General features: G+C 43.5%; 1 protein-coding gene across 11 annotated transcripts in view; it reads right to left on the reverse strand.

Annotated features, from left to right (window-relative positions):
• Window positions 1–17761, reverse strand: part of LOC138973116 (CCR4-NOT transcription complex subunit 1-like) — an 84378-nt gene that overhangs the window by 48354 nt on the left and 18263 nt on the right. For 6 of the 11 annotated variants that reach the window (XM_070345857.1, XM_070345795.1, XM_070345828.1 and 3 more), the window contains exons 13-28: window positions 17651–17758; window positions 16251–16370; window positions 15744–15866; window positions 15115–15263; window positions 14154–14316; window positions 12643–12892; window positions 11759–11845; window positions 10978–11106; window positions 9005–9153; window positions 7935–8060; window positions 7448–7572; window positions 6851–6961; window positions 5803–5881; window positions 4037–4363; window positions 3453–3593; window positions 940–1119 (exon numbers count right to left, since the gene is read on the reverse strand). In XM_070345857.1, coding sequence (XP_070201958.1) covers window positions 940–1119; window positions 3453–3593; window positions 4037–4363; window positions 5803–5881; window positions 6851–6961; window positions 7448–7572; window positions 7935–8060; window positions 9005–9153; window positions 10978–11106; window positions 11759–11845; window positions 12643–12892; window positions 14154–14316; window positions 15115–15263; window positions 15744–15866; window positions 16251–16370; window positions 17651–17758 — 2367 coding nt within the window. The remainder of the gene's footprint in view (window positions 1–939; window positions 1120–3452; window positions 3594–4036; window positions 4364–5802; window positions 5882–6850; window positions 6962–7447; window positions 7573–7934; window positions 8061–9004; window positions 9154–10977; window positions 11107–11758; window positions 11846–12642; window positions 12893–14153; window positions 14317–15114; window positions 15264–15743; window positions 15867–16250; window positions 16371–17650; window positions 17759–17761) is intronic. The other 5 variants (XM_070345841.1, XM_070345849.1, XM_070345811.1 and 2 more) reach the window with 3 other exon arrangements.

Raw genomic sequence — 17761 nt, forward strand, 5'->3', positions numbered from 1 at the left:
GTCCTAGCACTAAACCCATAATATAAAATTTCAAAAGTAAATTTTCATTTAATTAATATACTTACCAACTCACACCGGTAGGGGAGATAACTACCACGGATCATGCCTTATATGGCAGGTGGTTTTTGTTTTAGAGTTATCTCCCCATGTTACCATGTAAGAGTGCTTCAATGTCTTAGCAACCAAACGAAGTTATTGCTATCTATGTGAGTTGCGTAAGAATATGTAATTTAATGCCAGACGCCAGGCGGAGCAGCTACTAGATTGCCAATTTTAGTCTTAGGTATGACCCGGCCGGGGTTCGAACCCATGACCTCCCGCTCACTGGGCGGACGCCTTACCACTAGGCCACCGTGTTGCGGTCCACACTAAAGATAATTTATCAACGCATGTATGTTGACATTGACTTCACAAAAAAGTTTACTAAGCATCATAATGAAAAACAAAAAATAAATTAAAAAAACAAAATACAACCACACAGAAAGCAAAGAGAGGGAGACTTGAGAAAAAGGGAGGGAGGGGGAGAGAGAGGTCAGACAGACAGAAAGAGAGAGAGAGAGGGAACGGTGATGGAACTCAAAAAACATTAAGTGATTAACACCAAAACTTTAGAGCCTTCATATGAGAATGATGAAAAGCACTAGGAATGAACAGGGTTCTGGGTTGGGTGGGTTTGGTAAATAGACATGTTCACAAAAAGGCATGCAAGGACTTTGGCAGCTATTCAAATACTTTTTCCTGGCATGTCTGTACACAAACACACACTCTCTCCTTCCATCTCTCACAACTTGCCCCCAAAGTAAACTGGCCACCCTACATTGTACCCTTACGCACTCACATCAACTACATGGCCCTCAAACACACACCCTCCCCCCCCCCCCCCCCCCCCCATCCAACCACCACCACCGCTACAAAACCAATAGACAAACAGTATCTGACCTTGATGTTGCGAAAGGTCTCCTTGACCACCATGTTGTAGAGCTGGTAGATCTTGAGAACGTCGATGAAGCTGGAGTAGAGTGTGTGGAAGTTGGGCTCAATGCTGGCACGCTTCATCACCAGGTACTGCGACACCCAGGGAACGTAGTCGTCACCCATGTGGTCCTTCAGCTCCTCACCCTGCACAAACACAGGCAGAGATTGTACTACATGTACTGTTGTTTCAGGCTACGTCAGGGCATAAAAAAGAAAAATATATTATCATTTCTGTTTCAGGGCATAAAAAAGTCACAAGACAAAGCAAGATGCAGTATATATATATAGCAAACCAAAAATCTTATCTGGCTTCACAGAAAAAGGGAAGTGCGTTCAAATACATGCACGCACAAGCTGCTTGTATTAGTGTTGTTTCTGGCTACGTCAGGGCATCATAAAAAAGAACATCACATTTACCATTTCTGTTTCAGGGCATACAAAAGTCACAAGACAAGCAGGATGCAGGATATAGCAAACTAAAATCTTATCTGGCTTCATAGAAAAAAGGGAAGTGCGTTCAAATACACACACGCACAAGCTGCTTGTACTAGTGTTGTTTCGGGCTACGTCAGGGAATAAAAAAAGAAAATCACATTTACCATTTCTAAAGAAGTCAAAAGACAAGCAGGATGCAGGATGCAGCAAACTAAAATCTTATCTGGCTTCACAGAAAAAAGGGAAGTGCGTTCAAATACATGCACGCACAAGCTGTAAAGCAGCATACAGTGGAACCCCTCTCTAGCGACCTTGAAAATGTTGACAAAAATCGGTCCTTATGGCGGGGGGTCCTTACAGAGGGAGGGGGCGGAGTCAGGGGGCCACAAAGAAAGTCACCTCAGATTTTCTTAAAAAAAGAAAACAGAGAAGTTTGAGTTGCTGACGACCGTTTCCTCAAGCAAACTGCTTCGATTTCATGTTTGACATTGTCGATGGTGTCCACCAGTTCTGGTGCATGTTTCAATGCAAAAAGAGTTAGTTTCTGAGCAAGCATTCTTTACAGCAGTCCCTGCAGTGATGAAGGCCCTCCGAGAAAGAGAGTGAAAAATCGGCCACCGTTCTCAGCATCGCGTATCTGTGTGTAATCTCTTTCATTGACAAGATACTCTTGTTTCCCCGCAGCCTTGACTAGTGATCTGTGAACCCTTCAGTTGTGTTGCTTTGTCAAAAGTTAGACACAGTCAACTAGTTTTGCTCTGAGTGAACAGTGCAGCTGGCCTCAATTAGCCGGTGACACCTCTCTGGCCACAGCACCAAACAGGACATGGCTGGGGGGAGGGAGAAAGAGAGAGAGAGGGGGGGGGGGGGGGGTGTAGCTGGCTAAACTCAGTGCGGTGTCCGGTGTCACAGCATGTGAGCAGGCCGGAAGAGCATTGGAGGGAAATAGAGAGGTGTACTCTTCCAAACAATTTCCAAGGAACAGTTGTCAGGGCTTAGGGTAGTCAGTGAGAGCGGTGTTGTGTACAGTGTATTTCCGACTGAAGAGTGAAAAGTCACTCACTGCCACAAGATCGGCATGCAGCCAATAAAGCCAGACAAGAAGAATGATTACATGCGGCTCTATCTGCTGGTTTTTTATTCAAACTGGTTTTCAACGCTTATTCTCAAAGCTTCTGCACACCTGCCTCTGCGCTGTGTTTGTGTAGCTGCTTATATGTCAGTGCATGGTGAGTGCGTTCACTGCCTTGTCACCACTTTCCCCACCTTTTCAGAATGTTTTCTTTGAATTTGCGATTTTCCAACATCAAGACTTTTTGCAATCGCGATGGCAGTTTCTCCCTTCTTGTGTCTGTTCACAACATTCACTCGATTTTCGAGAGTTAAATATTTTATTTTCTTTGTAGACGCCATGTCGATCTCCACTGCTCTTCTGTCCAAAGACTGTCTATTCTGACTGAATTGAACGATCAGTGTATGTTGGTCACGTGAGTTTGTTTGTGAGTTTGTTTTCTCGATGATTGGTTTGTGATGTTTACTCAGCCCACCCAACCATCACATCTCTCAGCGGTTTAGTGCCTTTGCTTACGCGAGACAGTTATAACTGGTTATAACCGGTTTGTCAGTGATGCGTTACGCTGACTGAGAGTCATGGCTTTGTCTGACAAAGTCGTTACACAAGCTGTTAGGTCGGTCCTTAGACGTTAGAGCGGGGTGGTCGCTACACTGGTGACAACTATATAAGGAAACACATCGGTTAAAAAAAAAAGGGTCCTTGTGGCGGGGTAGTCCTTAGAGAGGGGGGTCCTTGTGAGGGGTTCCACTGTATTTCTTTTTCATTGTCACTATGCATCTCAATTCTCATCCAACAAACCTTCCATCCTTCTTTTTAATCCTCCCCCTCCCTAAACCCTCCACCCCCCCCCCCCCCCCCCACCAATTCTAATGATCATGTAATAATCCCTTTGCAACAACAATGTGAATAGATCAGGTTAATACACCTCATACACAGCATAATTACAGAAATGAGACAAGCGACTGACCTTCTGAACCATGTTAGCCAGAGACAGGTTGTTGAAGATGAAGAAGACCTTGTCCTGTAGTGACTCTGGGGGCACAGAGATCTCCTCCTTCCCTTGGCCAGCTAGCAGGGTGTCAATGTTGGTCGCTGTAGCGATGGACGGCTGCAACAACATCAACAGACCCGTGTCAAAAATTCTGAAATCTTGTTTTCTTCTGCTAAAAATCACTATCTAATATTTGTAAAAATAACAGTGAACTTCCCAGAGAGTTACTTCGCTCTCCAATCTCCACAAATGTGCAAGATATTGAGAGAGAACATTTTCAGTGCAGACTCGTCAATGTACATTTTCTTATAAAAATTTACCATAAAATATGTTAGCATCCACAGCAGAGTAAGAAAGCAAAAACATCCAATGATCCATATCTAAAAATATGTGTAAAAAAACAAACAAAACTAAAACACACACACAGGCAAAGCAAGGCAACAATCATTCAAAAATGACACACTGGAGCAAAAACCAGAGTACAGGATATTCTAATACCCAAGGTTGGTAATTCATCCTCTAAAGCACTCTTAACCCAACCTAAACACAGCAACTCTCACCTTGGGAAAGGCAGGCCCTCTGCTCCCCCCGCTAGTGGTACTGCCTGGTGGGCCGGCAGACGGGGTCGACGGGGGAGGAGGGGGAGGGGGCTGAGAGGTTGACGAAGTCGGCGTCTGAATAGATGGAGGGGGAGCAGACACAGACGCAGCCATGCTAGTGGGCATCCCCATACCATGTCCCAACCCCACATCCATAGGGGCGCTTCGTGCTGGATTCATGGGCAGGGGCGGCCCCCCTCCCCCCAGGGGCATACTGGGGGTCTGGCTGCGAGCTGCGTCTGGGTGCGGCTGCGGTGGTTCTTGCGAGCGAGCACCGTACTCAACAAACTGCAAAAATTTGACACAGACACCATGTTAACAAGAAGGGCAAAGCCCATACGACTCACATGCTTGACCTTGACCTTTACATGACCTTGACCTTCAGGGTCAAGGTCAAATAACTAAACCTAGCATTGACATCATACACTAAGAACTGCTTTACACATTTTTCCTACCAAAATACATGTGACCTTGACCCAAGGTCAAGGTCATCCAAGGTCATGCAACACAAAGCTGTTAATTCAAGACATAGGAAGTACAATGGTGCTTATTGGCTCTTTCTACTATGAGATATGGTCACTTTTAGTGGTTCACTACCTTATTTTGGTCACATTTCATAAGGGTCAAAGTGACCTTGACCTTGATCATATGTGACCAAATGTGTCTCATGATGAAAGCATAACATGTGCCCCACATAATTTTTAAGTTTGAAACAGTTATCTTCCATAGTTCAGGGTCAAGGTCACTTCAAAATATGTATACAATCCAACTTCAAAGGACCCTTGCGACCTTGACCTTGAAGCAAGGTCAACCAAACTGGTGTCCAAAGATAGGGCTTACATTGCCCTGTATAGCATACATAGCTAAGGTAGCCATTCTCGATAACTTCAGGCGAAAATGTGAAAAATGGTCGTTTTTAAGACAACAATTACGGCCCCTGTGACCTTGAACTTGAAGTGAGGTCAAGTTGCCGCACATGTTTTTTGAGATCTTGTAACCATACACCATCAGGCCACATCAGGTGTTGATAGACTTAATAGTGTCCAAGAAATATCCAACGTTAAAGTTTTCCGGACGGACGGACGGACGGACGCCGGGACGGACGGACGGACGGACGGACGGACGGACGGACGGACGCCGGGACGGACGGACGGACGACTCGGGTGAGTACATAGACTCACTTTTGCTTCGCATGTGAGTCAAAAAGGAATGAAAATGTTCAACCAACCAACGAATTGCAAAATGCTGCTTTAGTCTTCTGGGCTGAATTTCAATTTCAACCAATCAGATCCCACTGCCTGCTGCAGACTTGCCCACTACACGATGGCCTCAGGAGCCAGATCTGGGCGGAGGCGACCACGGTGCAAGGGAAGCTCTATGGCAGTCTGGACGACCTACAGCGCACGGCAACATTTGCACTGAGAACCGGCGTTTCCATCTGAGTGATCGACAAGAAGAAGAAGAAGAAGAAGGCCCCGCTGCTAGCTCCCACTAAGTTGGGTGGCACCCATTTTAGCATCATGCACCTCAGCCCAGATCTCTGGTGGTTGGTATTTCAAAACTGAATATGTTCAGGTGAATATGTATTTTTGTGAATATGTATAATTACTGCACATTTTGTGTGTACGTATGTGCCTTCGTACCAGCATGTGTGTGCATGAGTGCATGTGTGCGTGAGAGACAGATAGACAATGCACAGAGAGAAAGGAGAGAGACTTGCAGCTTACCTCAATGATATGCTGAGGGAATTCTCTGAAGTGGGGGATGGCCGACACATGCTGGCAGTACTGTGGATACTCTTTCAGCCTACAGCACACACACAAAGATGGTACATTTTAGCAAGAGAACAGCATTTTATACCTTTTTCTGACCATTCCACAGCATCCCAACCCCCAATCGGTCGACAGCAGCCCCCACCCACCTTCAGGTTCTTGCGTTATAGCAGGTGGCAGAAAAAGCAAACAATCAAAGAAGAAATCTACACGCTTTCTGCCAAAGACAAAACGCGTGTCAACTCAGACTCACACACCATGGCTTGCGTTCTGTTCATTGTCAGTTAGTGTGTGTGTGTGCAGCAGTGAGTCGCTATACGCGTACAGTGTACGTCTGTGTCTGTCTGTGTCTAATTAACTAGTAAGTTTGTGACGACGTATGAGTCGGAGAAAAAAAGAAAAGAAATCGTCATCTGCTCATAAAAGAAAACGTGTCATCGCAGTTAATCTTTTGAGAACTTAGTTGCCAACAAAAGCGTCACACTTGCGAGAAACGCAGTAACACATACACATGAACATTGTAGCACAACCACATGCCAGGTGTGCGTACGCACGTGCACACACACACACGCACGCACACACACACATGCACTCACACGGCAAACGCACACACGCCAACGTGACCCTCACAGGCTTTTTGTGACCAACAAGAGAAATAACCGCGTTTTTCTTTGACTCAGAAGAGAACGCGGTTTCTTCCCTTTAATTGGACCCCAAACTGCATCGCGAATCCGATATATCGCGATCAAAAATCTTTGGACCCCAAAGACTGCGAGTTAGTGGAAGTCTGCTGTATTTCTACTTGCCATGGCGAGTAAAAATACTCGCCACTTTCAGGCCTGTCATTTCATAGCGCAATTACTTCACAACATCGTACAGCAGTGACATCCTGCTTTATTAGATTTTGCAGTGCGACAACCTGTACCACAATCTTGACCCCCCAAATATTAATTCCATTTGGTGTTTTTAATAACCATGCTCAACTACAGCAAAGTGTGCTCACCTGTTTTTGAACCTGTCCAAGGCGGTGATGCCAAAGAGGTACATCTTGCTGCCGTGTGGTTTGCGCAGGCCGTCCAGGATGTAACGCAGAGCTATACCCAGCGTCCAGTATCTACAGTCCATCAAGAAAAGTATTGCAACCTGCCATTTATTGGTAATCAGGAAAATACAGTGCATCATCCTCAAACTTAGTTGAATATGCTTCAAATTCTGTCTATGCTATTTTAGAATTGAGGAAATCCGTAGTGGCCACTATTTTTTTAACATTTAAACAAACCATTTCAGAATTGCTAATGCCGATTATTTTAATTTTGAGCGATTCTGGCAAAGTGGGTACACAGAAAGAGTTGGAGTGCGCACAGTAAAACTATCAACATTTTGATAATGGGCTTTCCCTTTGTTAGATTAACGAACACTATTATAACTTTTCATGCAAGACTGAATTTATACGCAAAAAGGTTTAGCAGCTACTCTGAAGGTCTGTGTTTATAACCGCCTATATTTTCCTTCTAGTCTGACACATTCCTGCACTAAATTGAAATACAAAATATAAAAGAAGGCAAGAGGAAGTAAGTACATGTATACAGAAGATACTCACGTCACAATCCCTTGATCAATAATGCCACCAAAAAGCACAGCAGTTGTTTGTAGCTCACGATCAGGATACTGAGGGAAGAACCGGTACTCCTCAAACAAATTCCTCAGCATACACTGGAACACATCCTGAACAAGAAAAAGGACAACTTATTTCCCAAAGACTATTTCCCAAACTTATTTCCCAAAGACTATTTCCCAAAGACTCAACAGTGGTTCAGGTCACAAACACACTGGTGCTAAGTCAAAACAAAAGTCAAGTCAAAACCTGAAACTCAAAATCTCAGGAGCCCTAAACCTATAACATACATTGCCGAACATTTTGAAACAGGCGACCTTTAAACTGAAAATCAATTTCTCAACTTTTGCTATTCCATAAATAAGGAATGAACCGGGAAAAAATGGGCACCCTTGCAAATGATAAAAAAACATCAGACAATAACAGAGCCTTTCTCAAGCATGAAGGAACAGAGGAAGAAGATGACACTTACCTTTTCCATCTTGTTGTTTGAGTCCTTGAATTTCTTCAGCATGCTGAGGACCTGTTCAATGGACATGTTGGAAGCTGGCGGGTGGTTGTAGATCTGCTGGAAATAGCTGTTGGCCTGGTCCTCAACCTGTTACAAACAAACGATTCATTCAACCATGCATTACAGTGTTCTAGATGATCGAACGTGTAGCAAAGACCTGAACATGTAGATATTGCATCACCCGTGACTCACTTTTTTCTCCAATTTTCCAAACGCATACGTTGTTTTGCTACCACCAAGACTGCAGATCTTGGCAAACGCGTGACGTAAAAACTAGATTTGATGACGTTACCCGTACACGTTCCCGTACACGTCCTCAAAAGTGCCATATCTAGATCTTGCTATTATCAAAGCAACCACCATAAGATATAGATACTGTTAAAATAAAGCACAGACACACTCACACACACAAGAAAACATCTTGCACAGAGCGGCTCATACCCAAAACACTCAAAACAGACAGATCAACAAAGGACAAACTGTTGTGAAATCATCTCACTCTCAGACCCACTCTGGTCTCATTCGAGAATCTAACTCATTCATGTCAAACTTATACAAAAGAGACCCAAGAACAGCTGACAAGATTCTCTGCACTTTTCTTCTTGTTTCGTCCTGAAAGTTTGTTTTCTTTAATTCCTTTTGACTTTTTAATAAAGAACGGCTGACAAAGTTCTCTGCACTTTTCTTCTTGTTTCGTCCTGAAAGTTTGTTTTCTTTAATTCCTTTTGACTTTTTAATAAAGAATGGCTGACAAAGTTCTCTGCACTTTTCTTCTTGTTTCCTCCTGAAAGTTTGTTTTCTTCAATACCTTTTGACTCTTTTTTAATAAAGAACGGCTGACAAAGTTCTCCACACTTTTCTTCTTGTTTTGTCCTGAAAGTTTGTTTTCTTCAATACCTTTTGACTCTTTTTTAATAAAGAACGGCTGACAAAGTTCTCTGCACCTTTTTTCTTGTTTCGTCCTGAAAGTGTTTTTCTCATTTCCTTCTGACTATATTTAATAACAGAGAGTTGCGCAAAAGCTGACCCACCTCTTTGCTGAAGGACTGCTGCATCTCTGGGAAGAGACTGGACATGTCCCCAGGAGGACCCGGGTTTCCTCCACCTCCACCTCCAGGGCCCGGACCTGGCCCTGTTCCACCTCCTGGCCCTGGGCCTGAGGAACCTGAGCTCACTGCACCTGGGGGGAAATCATACAAGTTTGACAAACTGCTATTCTTCTTCTTCGTTCATGGGCTTCGACTCCCACGTTCACTCATGTTTTTAGCACGAGTGGATTTTTACGTGTATGACCGTTTTTACCTTGCCATTTAGGCAGCATACGCCGATTTCGGGGGAGGCATGCAGGATATTTCGCGTTTCTATAACCCACCGAACTCGACATGGATTACAGGATCTTTTCCACGCGCACTTGGTCTTATGCTTGCGTGTACACATGAAGGGGGTTAAGTCACTAGCCGGTCTGCACATAAGTTGACCTGTGAGATAGGAAAAATCTCCACTCTTAACCCACCAGGCGGCAGCGACCGGGATTCAAACTCACGATCTCCCAATTAGGAGGCCGACGTCTTACCACCACGCCACTGCGCCCGTCACTGCTATTCATCTGACCAAGAATGTACTTTTGCACTTTTAAGACCCCCCAATTTAATTCTTTTTCCGATTTTCTGTTCATAACCTCTGTAAATTTACCTCTATTTTAAGACTCCCTCCTTTATAAGACCTGATTGTTTTCTTTATTTGGTGTTTAACGTCGTTTTCAACCACGAAGGTTATATCGCGACGGGGAAAGGAGGAAGATGGGATAGAGCCACTTGTCAATTGTTTCTTGTTCACAAAAGCACTCATCAAAAATTTGCTCCAGGGGCTTGCAACGTAGTACAATATATTACCTTACTGGGAAAATGCAAGTTTCCAGTACAAAGGACTTAACATTTCTTACATACTGCTTGACTAAAAATCTTTACAAAAATTGACTATATTCTATACAAGAAACACTTAACAAGGGTAAAAGGACAAACAGAATCCGTTAGTCGCCTCTTACGACATGCTGGGGAGCATCGGGTAAATTCTTCCCCCTAACCCGCGGGGGGTGGTTTAAGATCTGATTGTTTAAGATTTGTGGAGGTCTTTAAAGGGGAGTTCTACTGTACACATGAGTGAAGTAACTAAGCATGGATGGAAAGTTCTACATGGATATTTTCCGAAGCAACCAATTTCAAGGACAATTTTTACATTTATATGAGCATTTGAACGGTGCCTACACACTTATCTGATTTCAGCCTTCAGCCCTTCTTCTTCAGCGTTCCAGAATTTTCTGGTTACGTGTGAGCTCAATTGCCCATTTGGGTTCCCCACACTTTACTCTGAGAGCATAGTCAGCTCACTCCGCTTTCGTTGAGTAGGCATGCTGGGTATTTTCGTGTTTCCATAACCCATCGTACTCCGACATGGATTACAGGATCTTTTCCGTGCGCACTTGGTCTTGTGCTTGCGTGCACACACGAAGGGGGTTAAGTCACTAGCAGGTCTGCACATAAGTTGACCTGGGAGATCGGAAAAATCTCCACTCTTAACCCACCAGGCGGCAGCGACCGGGGTTCAAACTCACGACCTCCCGATTAGGAGGCCGACGTCTTACCACCACGCCACTGCGCCCGTCAGGCTTCAGCCCAATTCTCATCCAACCACAATGCATGCCGTCAACAGAGACATCTTCCAGTTGGATAGGCACAGCTGACTAAACTAGGTGTCATTATGTAATTTGCGCTAACCTGCAGATCAGTAAACAGCCATTGCATCATCACACTTGGACTACGGTTTACGTATCTCAAAGGTTGTCCATGAGGTTCTTAGAAAGCGGATTAAAGGAGAGACAAGGACTGACCACATGAAGCTGATTTACAACATAAGTCATACACAACACCATGTTTACATTTGAAGCAGAAATGTTTTGCGGAAGAACTAACAGGTGAGAAAAAGATAGCTCGTGGGCTCAACGTACCTGCCCTGTTGCCAAGACGCTGCTCGTTGGGTGCTGGAGGTCGCACAGCCTGAATACTGAGGGAGGCCAGAGAGTTTATGGGGTTGGTGCGTGAGGCGTTCATCGTTGAGGAGTTCTGGAAACCCATGTCTGCAAAAAAAAGTTGTCTCTTTCTTTCTTTCTTTCTTTCTTACGTAGTTGCTGATGCCATACAAGCAAGTACAAGCACACATATTGAAATCTTGTATTTCAACGAAGAATGTCGAACAAACTCAACATTTACGTCTTGTTACAGACAAAGAGCTTACTGTCTTTTGTTTGTTCAGAGGGCAGAACTGAAAGCCTTTCTCCTGGTTGGTATTGTTCTAAATATATGTACTTCTTACACACAGAACTCATTTAAAGACTCGTGTAGACAAGTACATTTCTGCTCCTAAAGGACAATGAGATACCTCTGTAGACTACTTGCTCTTTCAATAACCACAACCTTTCAAACCATTGGGAAAATTACAGAACGCAAGTTGGATGAAGGAGCATATGTGTTCAATGTGTGCAGGTGTGCACGTGGGCATGTAAGTTTAACAAACCAAACGAGTCATAAGCAAAGGAACAAACCAAACGTGCATCAGGAATGTGGAAAACATCTGCAAATTATCAAAACATTTTTCAAGAAATTAAGTTAGTATGAAGAAAAAACAGGAAAACAAAAAGGATGATTAACTTCAGATCAAAAGAAAGGACAATGACTTCAAGAACGCAAAAGGACAAACAAATTAAGGACCCGTGCAAACAGCACACTCACTCTGAAAGTGTGAGCCAATGGGATTCCACCCAGCATCAATTGTTTGCTGGAAAGCTGGGAGAAACTTACCCGTGTCAGGAGGGGTACCTATATCATTTGGGAACAAGACAACAAAGCTGCTTCAACTTTACTTTACTTTTTTTGGTGTTTAACGTCGTTTTCAACCACAAAGGTTATATCGCGACGGGGGAAGGGGGGAGATGGGATAGAGCCACTTGTCAATTGTTTCTTGTTCACAAAAGCACTAATCAAAGCTGCTTCAAGTCGACATGCTGTTAATTAAAATCAGCAAATGATGTGGAAAGGGTGGGTGATAATGGTGGTGAAAGGGAGGGGGGGTGCAGATAAGGCAGCATTTACATCTAACTGCTATGGTGCTGTATACTTGTTCAAGTTGCAGGTCTTCTACTTTTAAAAAGAAAGCTGTTATTCTATCAATGTTGCAATGAAATAATCCTTTTCTGTGCAACAACAACCATGGCTTGAGCAATGAGGAAAAGAAAATCTTGTTAAAAGAATGACACGGTCCCGAAGAACATATATTTCCTTTGAGGAGTGTGCAAACTACAATAAACACACAAACTTTTGCAAAGGACAGCGTGAGCAAATAAATGAAATAAATGAAATAAAAAAATAAAAATTCAGACCTTGTGAGTAAAAACGAGAATGACAAAAAAAGACTAAAACCATGTCAATCAAAGAACAAGCATCATTTAACTAAGGCAAATGAAGATAGGGTGAGGCAACAAAGATACCCAAAACAAGAAGACCATGTTCCTCAAAAGCAAACGTCCTTAAGGTCAGTGAAGAAAAGAATAAGAGAGCAACAGGTCAACCAAGACAGACATAGGAAACAAACAAAAAATCTGACCGAAACAACTCACTTTGAAACTGAGAGTTCAGCGACGGCATTGGGTTGAAGCCAGGGTTCCCTCCGTTGGGCTGGGTTCCCATCCCTGGGAAGGATCGTGCCGGGGAGCCTGGCGTGGATGGGTTGAGGGGGGGCATGCTCTGCGGGAACCCTCCTCCTCCTGGTGGCCCTGGGGGTCCGGGAGCCCCGCTGCCCACAGCGGAGACGGGTTGTTGCTGCCCCATCACTCCAGCCATGCTCATCGGATCCATCTTGAACATACGCTGCAAAGGCTAAGATTGCGTTAGGGCAGGCATCATCCCACTTGCGAAGCACACTTTTTCTTCTACACTCACTTACATACAAAACCCTCTAATCCAATATGGACCAACCAGAACACACGTACTAGCATACAAAGACAGATTTCACACGATGATCGAGTATTCCGTCCCTGCAACGAATGAGTGGCAAACAGTTCAATTTCTGGAATGTGTGCGAATATGCAAATGAGGACCATTTCTGGAGGTACAGCATCTCCCGCATGCCTCAACAACACCACACGTACAAGCATACAGAGACCGATTCCACGCACACATTGAGAAATTATGCAATAAATGTCACACATTCATAAGACAAGTTTCAGTAAGATGAAGATGTAAATGGCTTACAAAACAATGCAGGAACAAGAAGGGCAAAGCCCATACGACTCACATGCTTGACCTTGACCTTTACATGACCTTGACCTTCAGCTAAACCTAGCAATGACATCATACACTAAGAACTGCTTTACACATTTTTCCTACCAAAATACATGTGACCCAAGGTCAAGGTCATCCAAGGTCATGCAACACAAAGCTGTTAATTCAAGACATAGGAAGTACAATGGTGCTTATTGGCTCTTTCTACCATGAGATATGGTCACTTTTAGTGGTTCACTACCTTATTTTGGTCACATTTCATAAGGGTCAAAGTGACCTTGACCTTGATCATATGTGACCAAATGTGTCTCATGATGAAAGCATAACATGTGCCCCACATAATTTTTAAGTTTGAAACAGTTATCTTCCATAGTTCAGGGTCAAGGTCACTTCAAAATATGTATACAATCCAACTTTGAAGAGCTCCTGTGACCTTGACCTTGAAGCAAGGTAAACCAAACTGGTATCAAAAGATGGGGCTTACTTTGCCCTATATATCATATATAGGTGAGGTATTAAATCTCAAAAACTTAAGAGAAAATGGGAAAAATGTGAAAAATAGCTGTTTTTAGACAACATTTATGGCCCCTGCGACCTTGACCTTGAAGCAAGGTCAAGATGCTATGTATGTTTTTTGGGGCCTTGTCATCATACACCATCTTGCCAAATTTGGTACCGATAGACTGAATAGTGTCCAAGAAATATCCAACGTTAAAGTTTTCCGGACGGACGGACGGACTCGGGTGAGTACATAGACTCACTTTTGCTTCGCATGTGAGTAAAAAAAGAATCTGCTCTCATCAAGACAAGTATCTAAAGATTGTAGGGAGGAGTGTACTTGGTTTACCATGCCCTGAGGAAAGTTTGGTGGTTTGGGTCCGACAGGACCGGGGGGCCCCACAGGGTTGGGAGCCACGCGCAGTTTGCTCAGGTAGACAGTGGCGTTGGTGTACATGGTGGTGATGGCTTCCTGCAGCTCCTGGCTCACGTGACTGCGGGAGAGGAAATAACTAATAAAAGAAATTAGCAACAGTTTATGTTGGCAAGGGAGCCTGACAGCAAGTAATGTTTTTCTTCCTTTCATCTGCCTTCTTTAATTTTTCATTTATCTCTGCATCTTTGTACACTAAACTTTGTATCTGCTGACATGCACTTACATTTCCCTTTTCCAAGTCTAACTTCACATTTAATCGAGTCAAGGTGTACAACACGTAAACCACTAAAATAAGCCATTTCGTGTCCCAGTGATTGTAGCTGGCACAAATTTGCACAGTGAGATGGCTGCTGTGCTTTCTAAAAACGATCCTCTGGCAGCCTCAACCAATGAACTCATCAGGGGTGGGGCTCTCTTTTGATGAAAAAAAGAGGAAATCCTTTTTTTTTTAGGGGGGTTGGGGGGGGGGGGGGGGTCCTTGGCAAAGAAAGCAATAGGCAATGCCTTGGGCTTCAACCTTCCTGATGAATTCTCCAATAAGTTCTTTATCAACCTTCTCCCCTGTCCAATCCCATCTCCCCTTGTTTTTCAAACTTTCATCCAATGTTGAACATTTGCTTCGTTCGACAATGTCTTTGCGGTGCGCCATTTTGTTTTGCAAACCGAAAAAGGCAAAGGCGAAGACTGTACCAAATACGATTCCAAACTGTTTGAGAAATAAATGCCCTTTGAAAATAAAATCGTTAAATATCATTTGATGCGGAAATATAGATTACTCCAGCGGAATTCGTAAGTTGTGTCCGCGGATCCGCGGAAAAGTTCCACCCCTGACTCATAAAACAATCACTCAACAATCTACTGAACGCTCACACACCCAGCAAACTGTTTGAGGCAGTTAAGCATGGTGGCGACAGTCTCGGGGGGCAGCTGCTGACTCTTGGCCTGCGGCTCCTCTTTTCCCACTCCCACCAGCTGGGGGCAGCGACGTTTCAGGAAAAGCACACATGCTGAAATGAACGGTTCCTGCAAACATAAAAAGAGAGCAAAAAATGTATGGTCATGCACATGAAGTATTGTTACAATCTATTGAGCTAGCACCTTAAACAGATAAAGCAACATAAACACATGATCTCTGATAAACCTGGTTATCTTTGGAATGTTATATGTTAACTGTTATGCTGTTCACCGTGCTAAAATGTAATTACTGTATTGGCTGTTAACAAAAAGATAAATCTTCACCTCCCAAGAAGTGCAGATAGACTCCAAACAGCAAACCCAAAACCTACTCTCATTACGGGATACAATTTTCAGAGTATTTTAAAGAGCTCTCTCAGTTTCACAATGTCTCAAGTTCTAGAGACAATAAGTGTTGTGAGAAAAGCAGCCACAGAGAAATTGCAAATCCTCCACCTTCGTTATCATGAAAATAGTATGGCAACACAACAGAGAAGGCAACCGCAACAGAGAATGTAAGCAAACAGCAATGCATGAACATTCCCTTACCTTGTGATCAGCAATTTTGTCGGTGAGCCATTTGTCCAGTTTGAGGTATTCGCGACGTGAAGCCAGGCAGGCAAGGTCCACCACAAAGGCGTATGGTGTTGCATTCAGGAGCATCGACAGAGCCTGTTTAGGTGTACATTTGTTAAAATGGGAATCATACTAACAATATTCGCTATAAAACCTGTACTACACTGTCATGAAGGTATCAGCAGCAATAGTTACACACCTTCCCAACCCAGGACCGAGTCATCTTTAATGGGAAAATCCACCTAGCACTTATTAAGAAGCAATATTTTCTTGCGATTTAAAGCTGCAAACATGACACCCCCCCCCCCCCCCCCCCCCCCCATCACACACACAAAGTAATCCTGAGTGACCAAGATAAAAGCATTCAGTTTAGCCTTCTTGCTTTCATTATGAGGAAAGCATGGACGAGACTCTAGGTAGTTTCAACATTCAGAACTCGGCCTCAGTTACAGTTTGCTCCTAAAATGCAGAGCTGCTTACTTTGAGATCTTGAGCTACATCCAGGATACGTGACAGCCTCATCTGGTCGTGCACGTCACCCCGCATGTACCACTCTGCCATGGAGTGCATGATCAGAGTGCGGATCGTACTGGAGTGACTCTGAAACCACAGAACACATAATTCACTCTCTGTCCATTCTCCATCAATTGCAGCTGATGAGAAATCTGTCAAGTGAACCAGTTTGAAACTTTAAAAAAAATTCAAAATCAGCAAAAGAGCAGGCCAAGGTTTGTACACACTTCAAAAAGAGAAAATAAAAATAAGGATACTACGAATTGTCTAAATCTGATGAAATTAATTCAAGAAAAAAATATGAACGGATCAGCGACACAAATTTCAGAGTAAAAAACAAATCTCCTTCAGACAAACATACTGATTAGCTACACAGCTTTCAAAGTGTCAAAAACGAATCTCCTTGATAGTGAAGAGACAGAGTAAGTGTCTTTGATAGTGAGAAGACAGAGTCAATGTCCTTGATAGTGAAGAGACAGAGTAAGTGTCTTTGATAGTGAAGAGACAGAGTAAGTGTCTTTGATAGTGAAGAGACAGAGTAAGTGTCTTTGATAGTGAAGAGACAGAGTAAGTGTCTTTGATAGTGAAGAGACAGAGTAAGTGTCTTTGATAGTGAGGAGACAGAGTAAGTGTCTTTGATAGTGAAGAGACAGAGTAAGTGTCTTTGATAGTGAGGAGACAGAGTCAATGTCTTTGATAGTGAAGAGACAGAGTAAGTGTCTTTGATAGTGAAGAGACAGAGTAAGTGTCTTTGATAGTGAAGAGACAGAGTAAGTGTCTTTGATAGTGAGGAGACAGAGTCAATGTCTTTGATAGTGAAGAGACAGAGTAAGTGTCTTTGATAGTGAGGAGACAGAGTCAATGTCTTTGATAGTGAGCATGAGGAGACAGAGTAAGTGTCTTTGATAGTGAAGAGACAGAGTCAATGTCTTTGATAGTGAAGAGACAGAGTAAGTGTCTTTGATAGTGAGGAGACAGAGTAAATGTCCTTGATAGTGAGGAGACAGAGTAAGTGTCTTTGATAGTGAGGAGACAGAGTAAATGTCCTTGATAGTGAGGAGACAGAGTAAGTGTCTTTGATAGTGAAGAGACAGAGTAAGTGTCTTTGATAGTGAGGAGACAGAGTCAATCTCCTTGATAGTGAAGAGACAGAGTAAGTGTCTTTGATAGTGAAGAGACAGAGTAAATGTCCTTGATAGTGAAGACAAGAGTCAATGTCCTTGATAGTGAAGACAAGAGTCAATGTCCTTGATAGTGACGAGACAGAGTAAGTGTCCTTGATAGGGAAGAGACAGAGTAAGTGTCCTTGATAGGGAAGAGACCGAGTAAGTGTCCTTGATAGTGAAGAGACAGAGTAAATGTAGTACCTGATAGTGCCAGGCGTAGTGCAAGATGGCGGCAGAGTTGGGGTGGCTGCCAAGGAAGATGGGCATGAGATTGGAGATGAGCTCCTGCTTCAGTGTGTTCCATGTGGGCTG

The sequence above is a fragment of the Littorina saxatilis genome, linkage group LG1, assembly GCF_037325665.1.
Source record: "Littorina saxatilis isolate snail1 linkage group LG1, US_GU_Lsax_2.0, whole genome shotgun sequence".
NCBI classification, from domain to species: Eukaryota; Metazoa; Mollusca; class Gastropoda; order Littorinimorpha; family Littorinidae; genus Littorina; species Littorina saxatilis.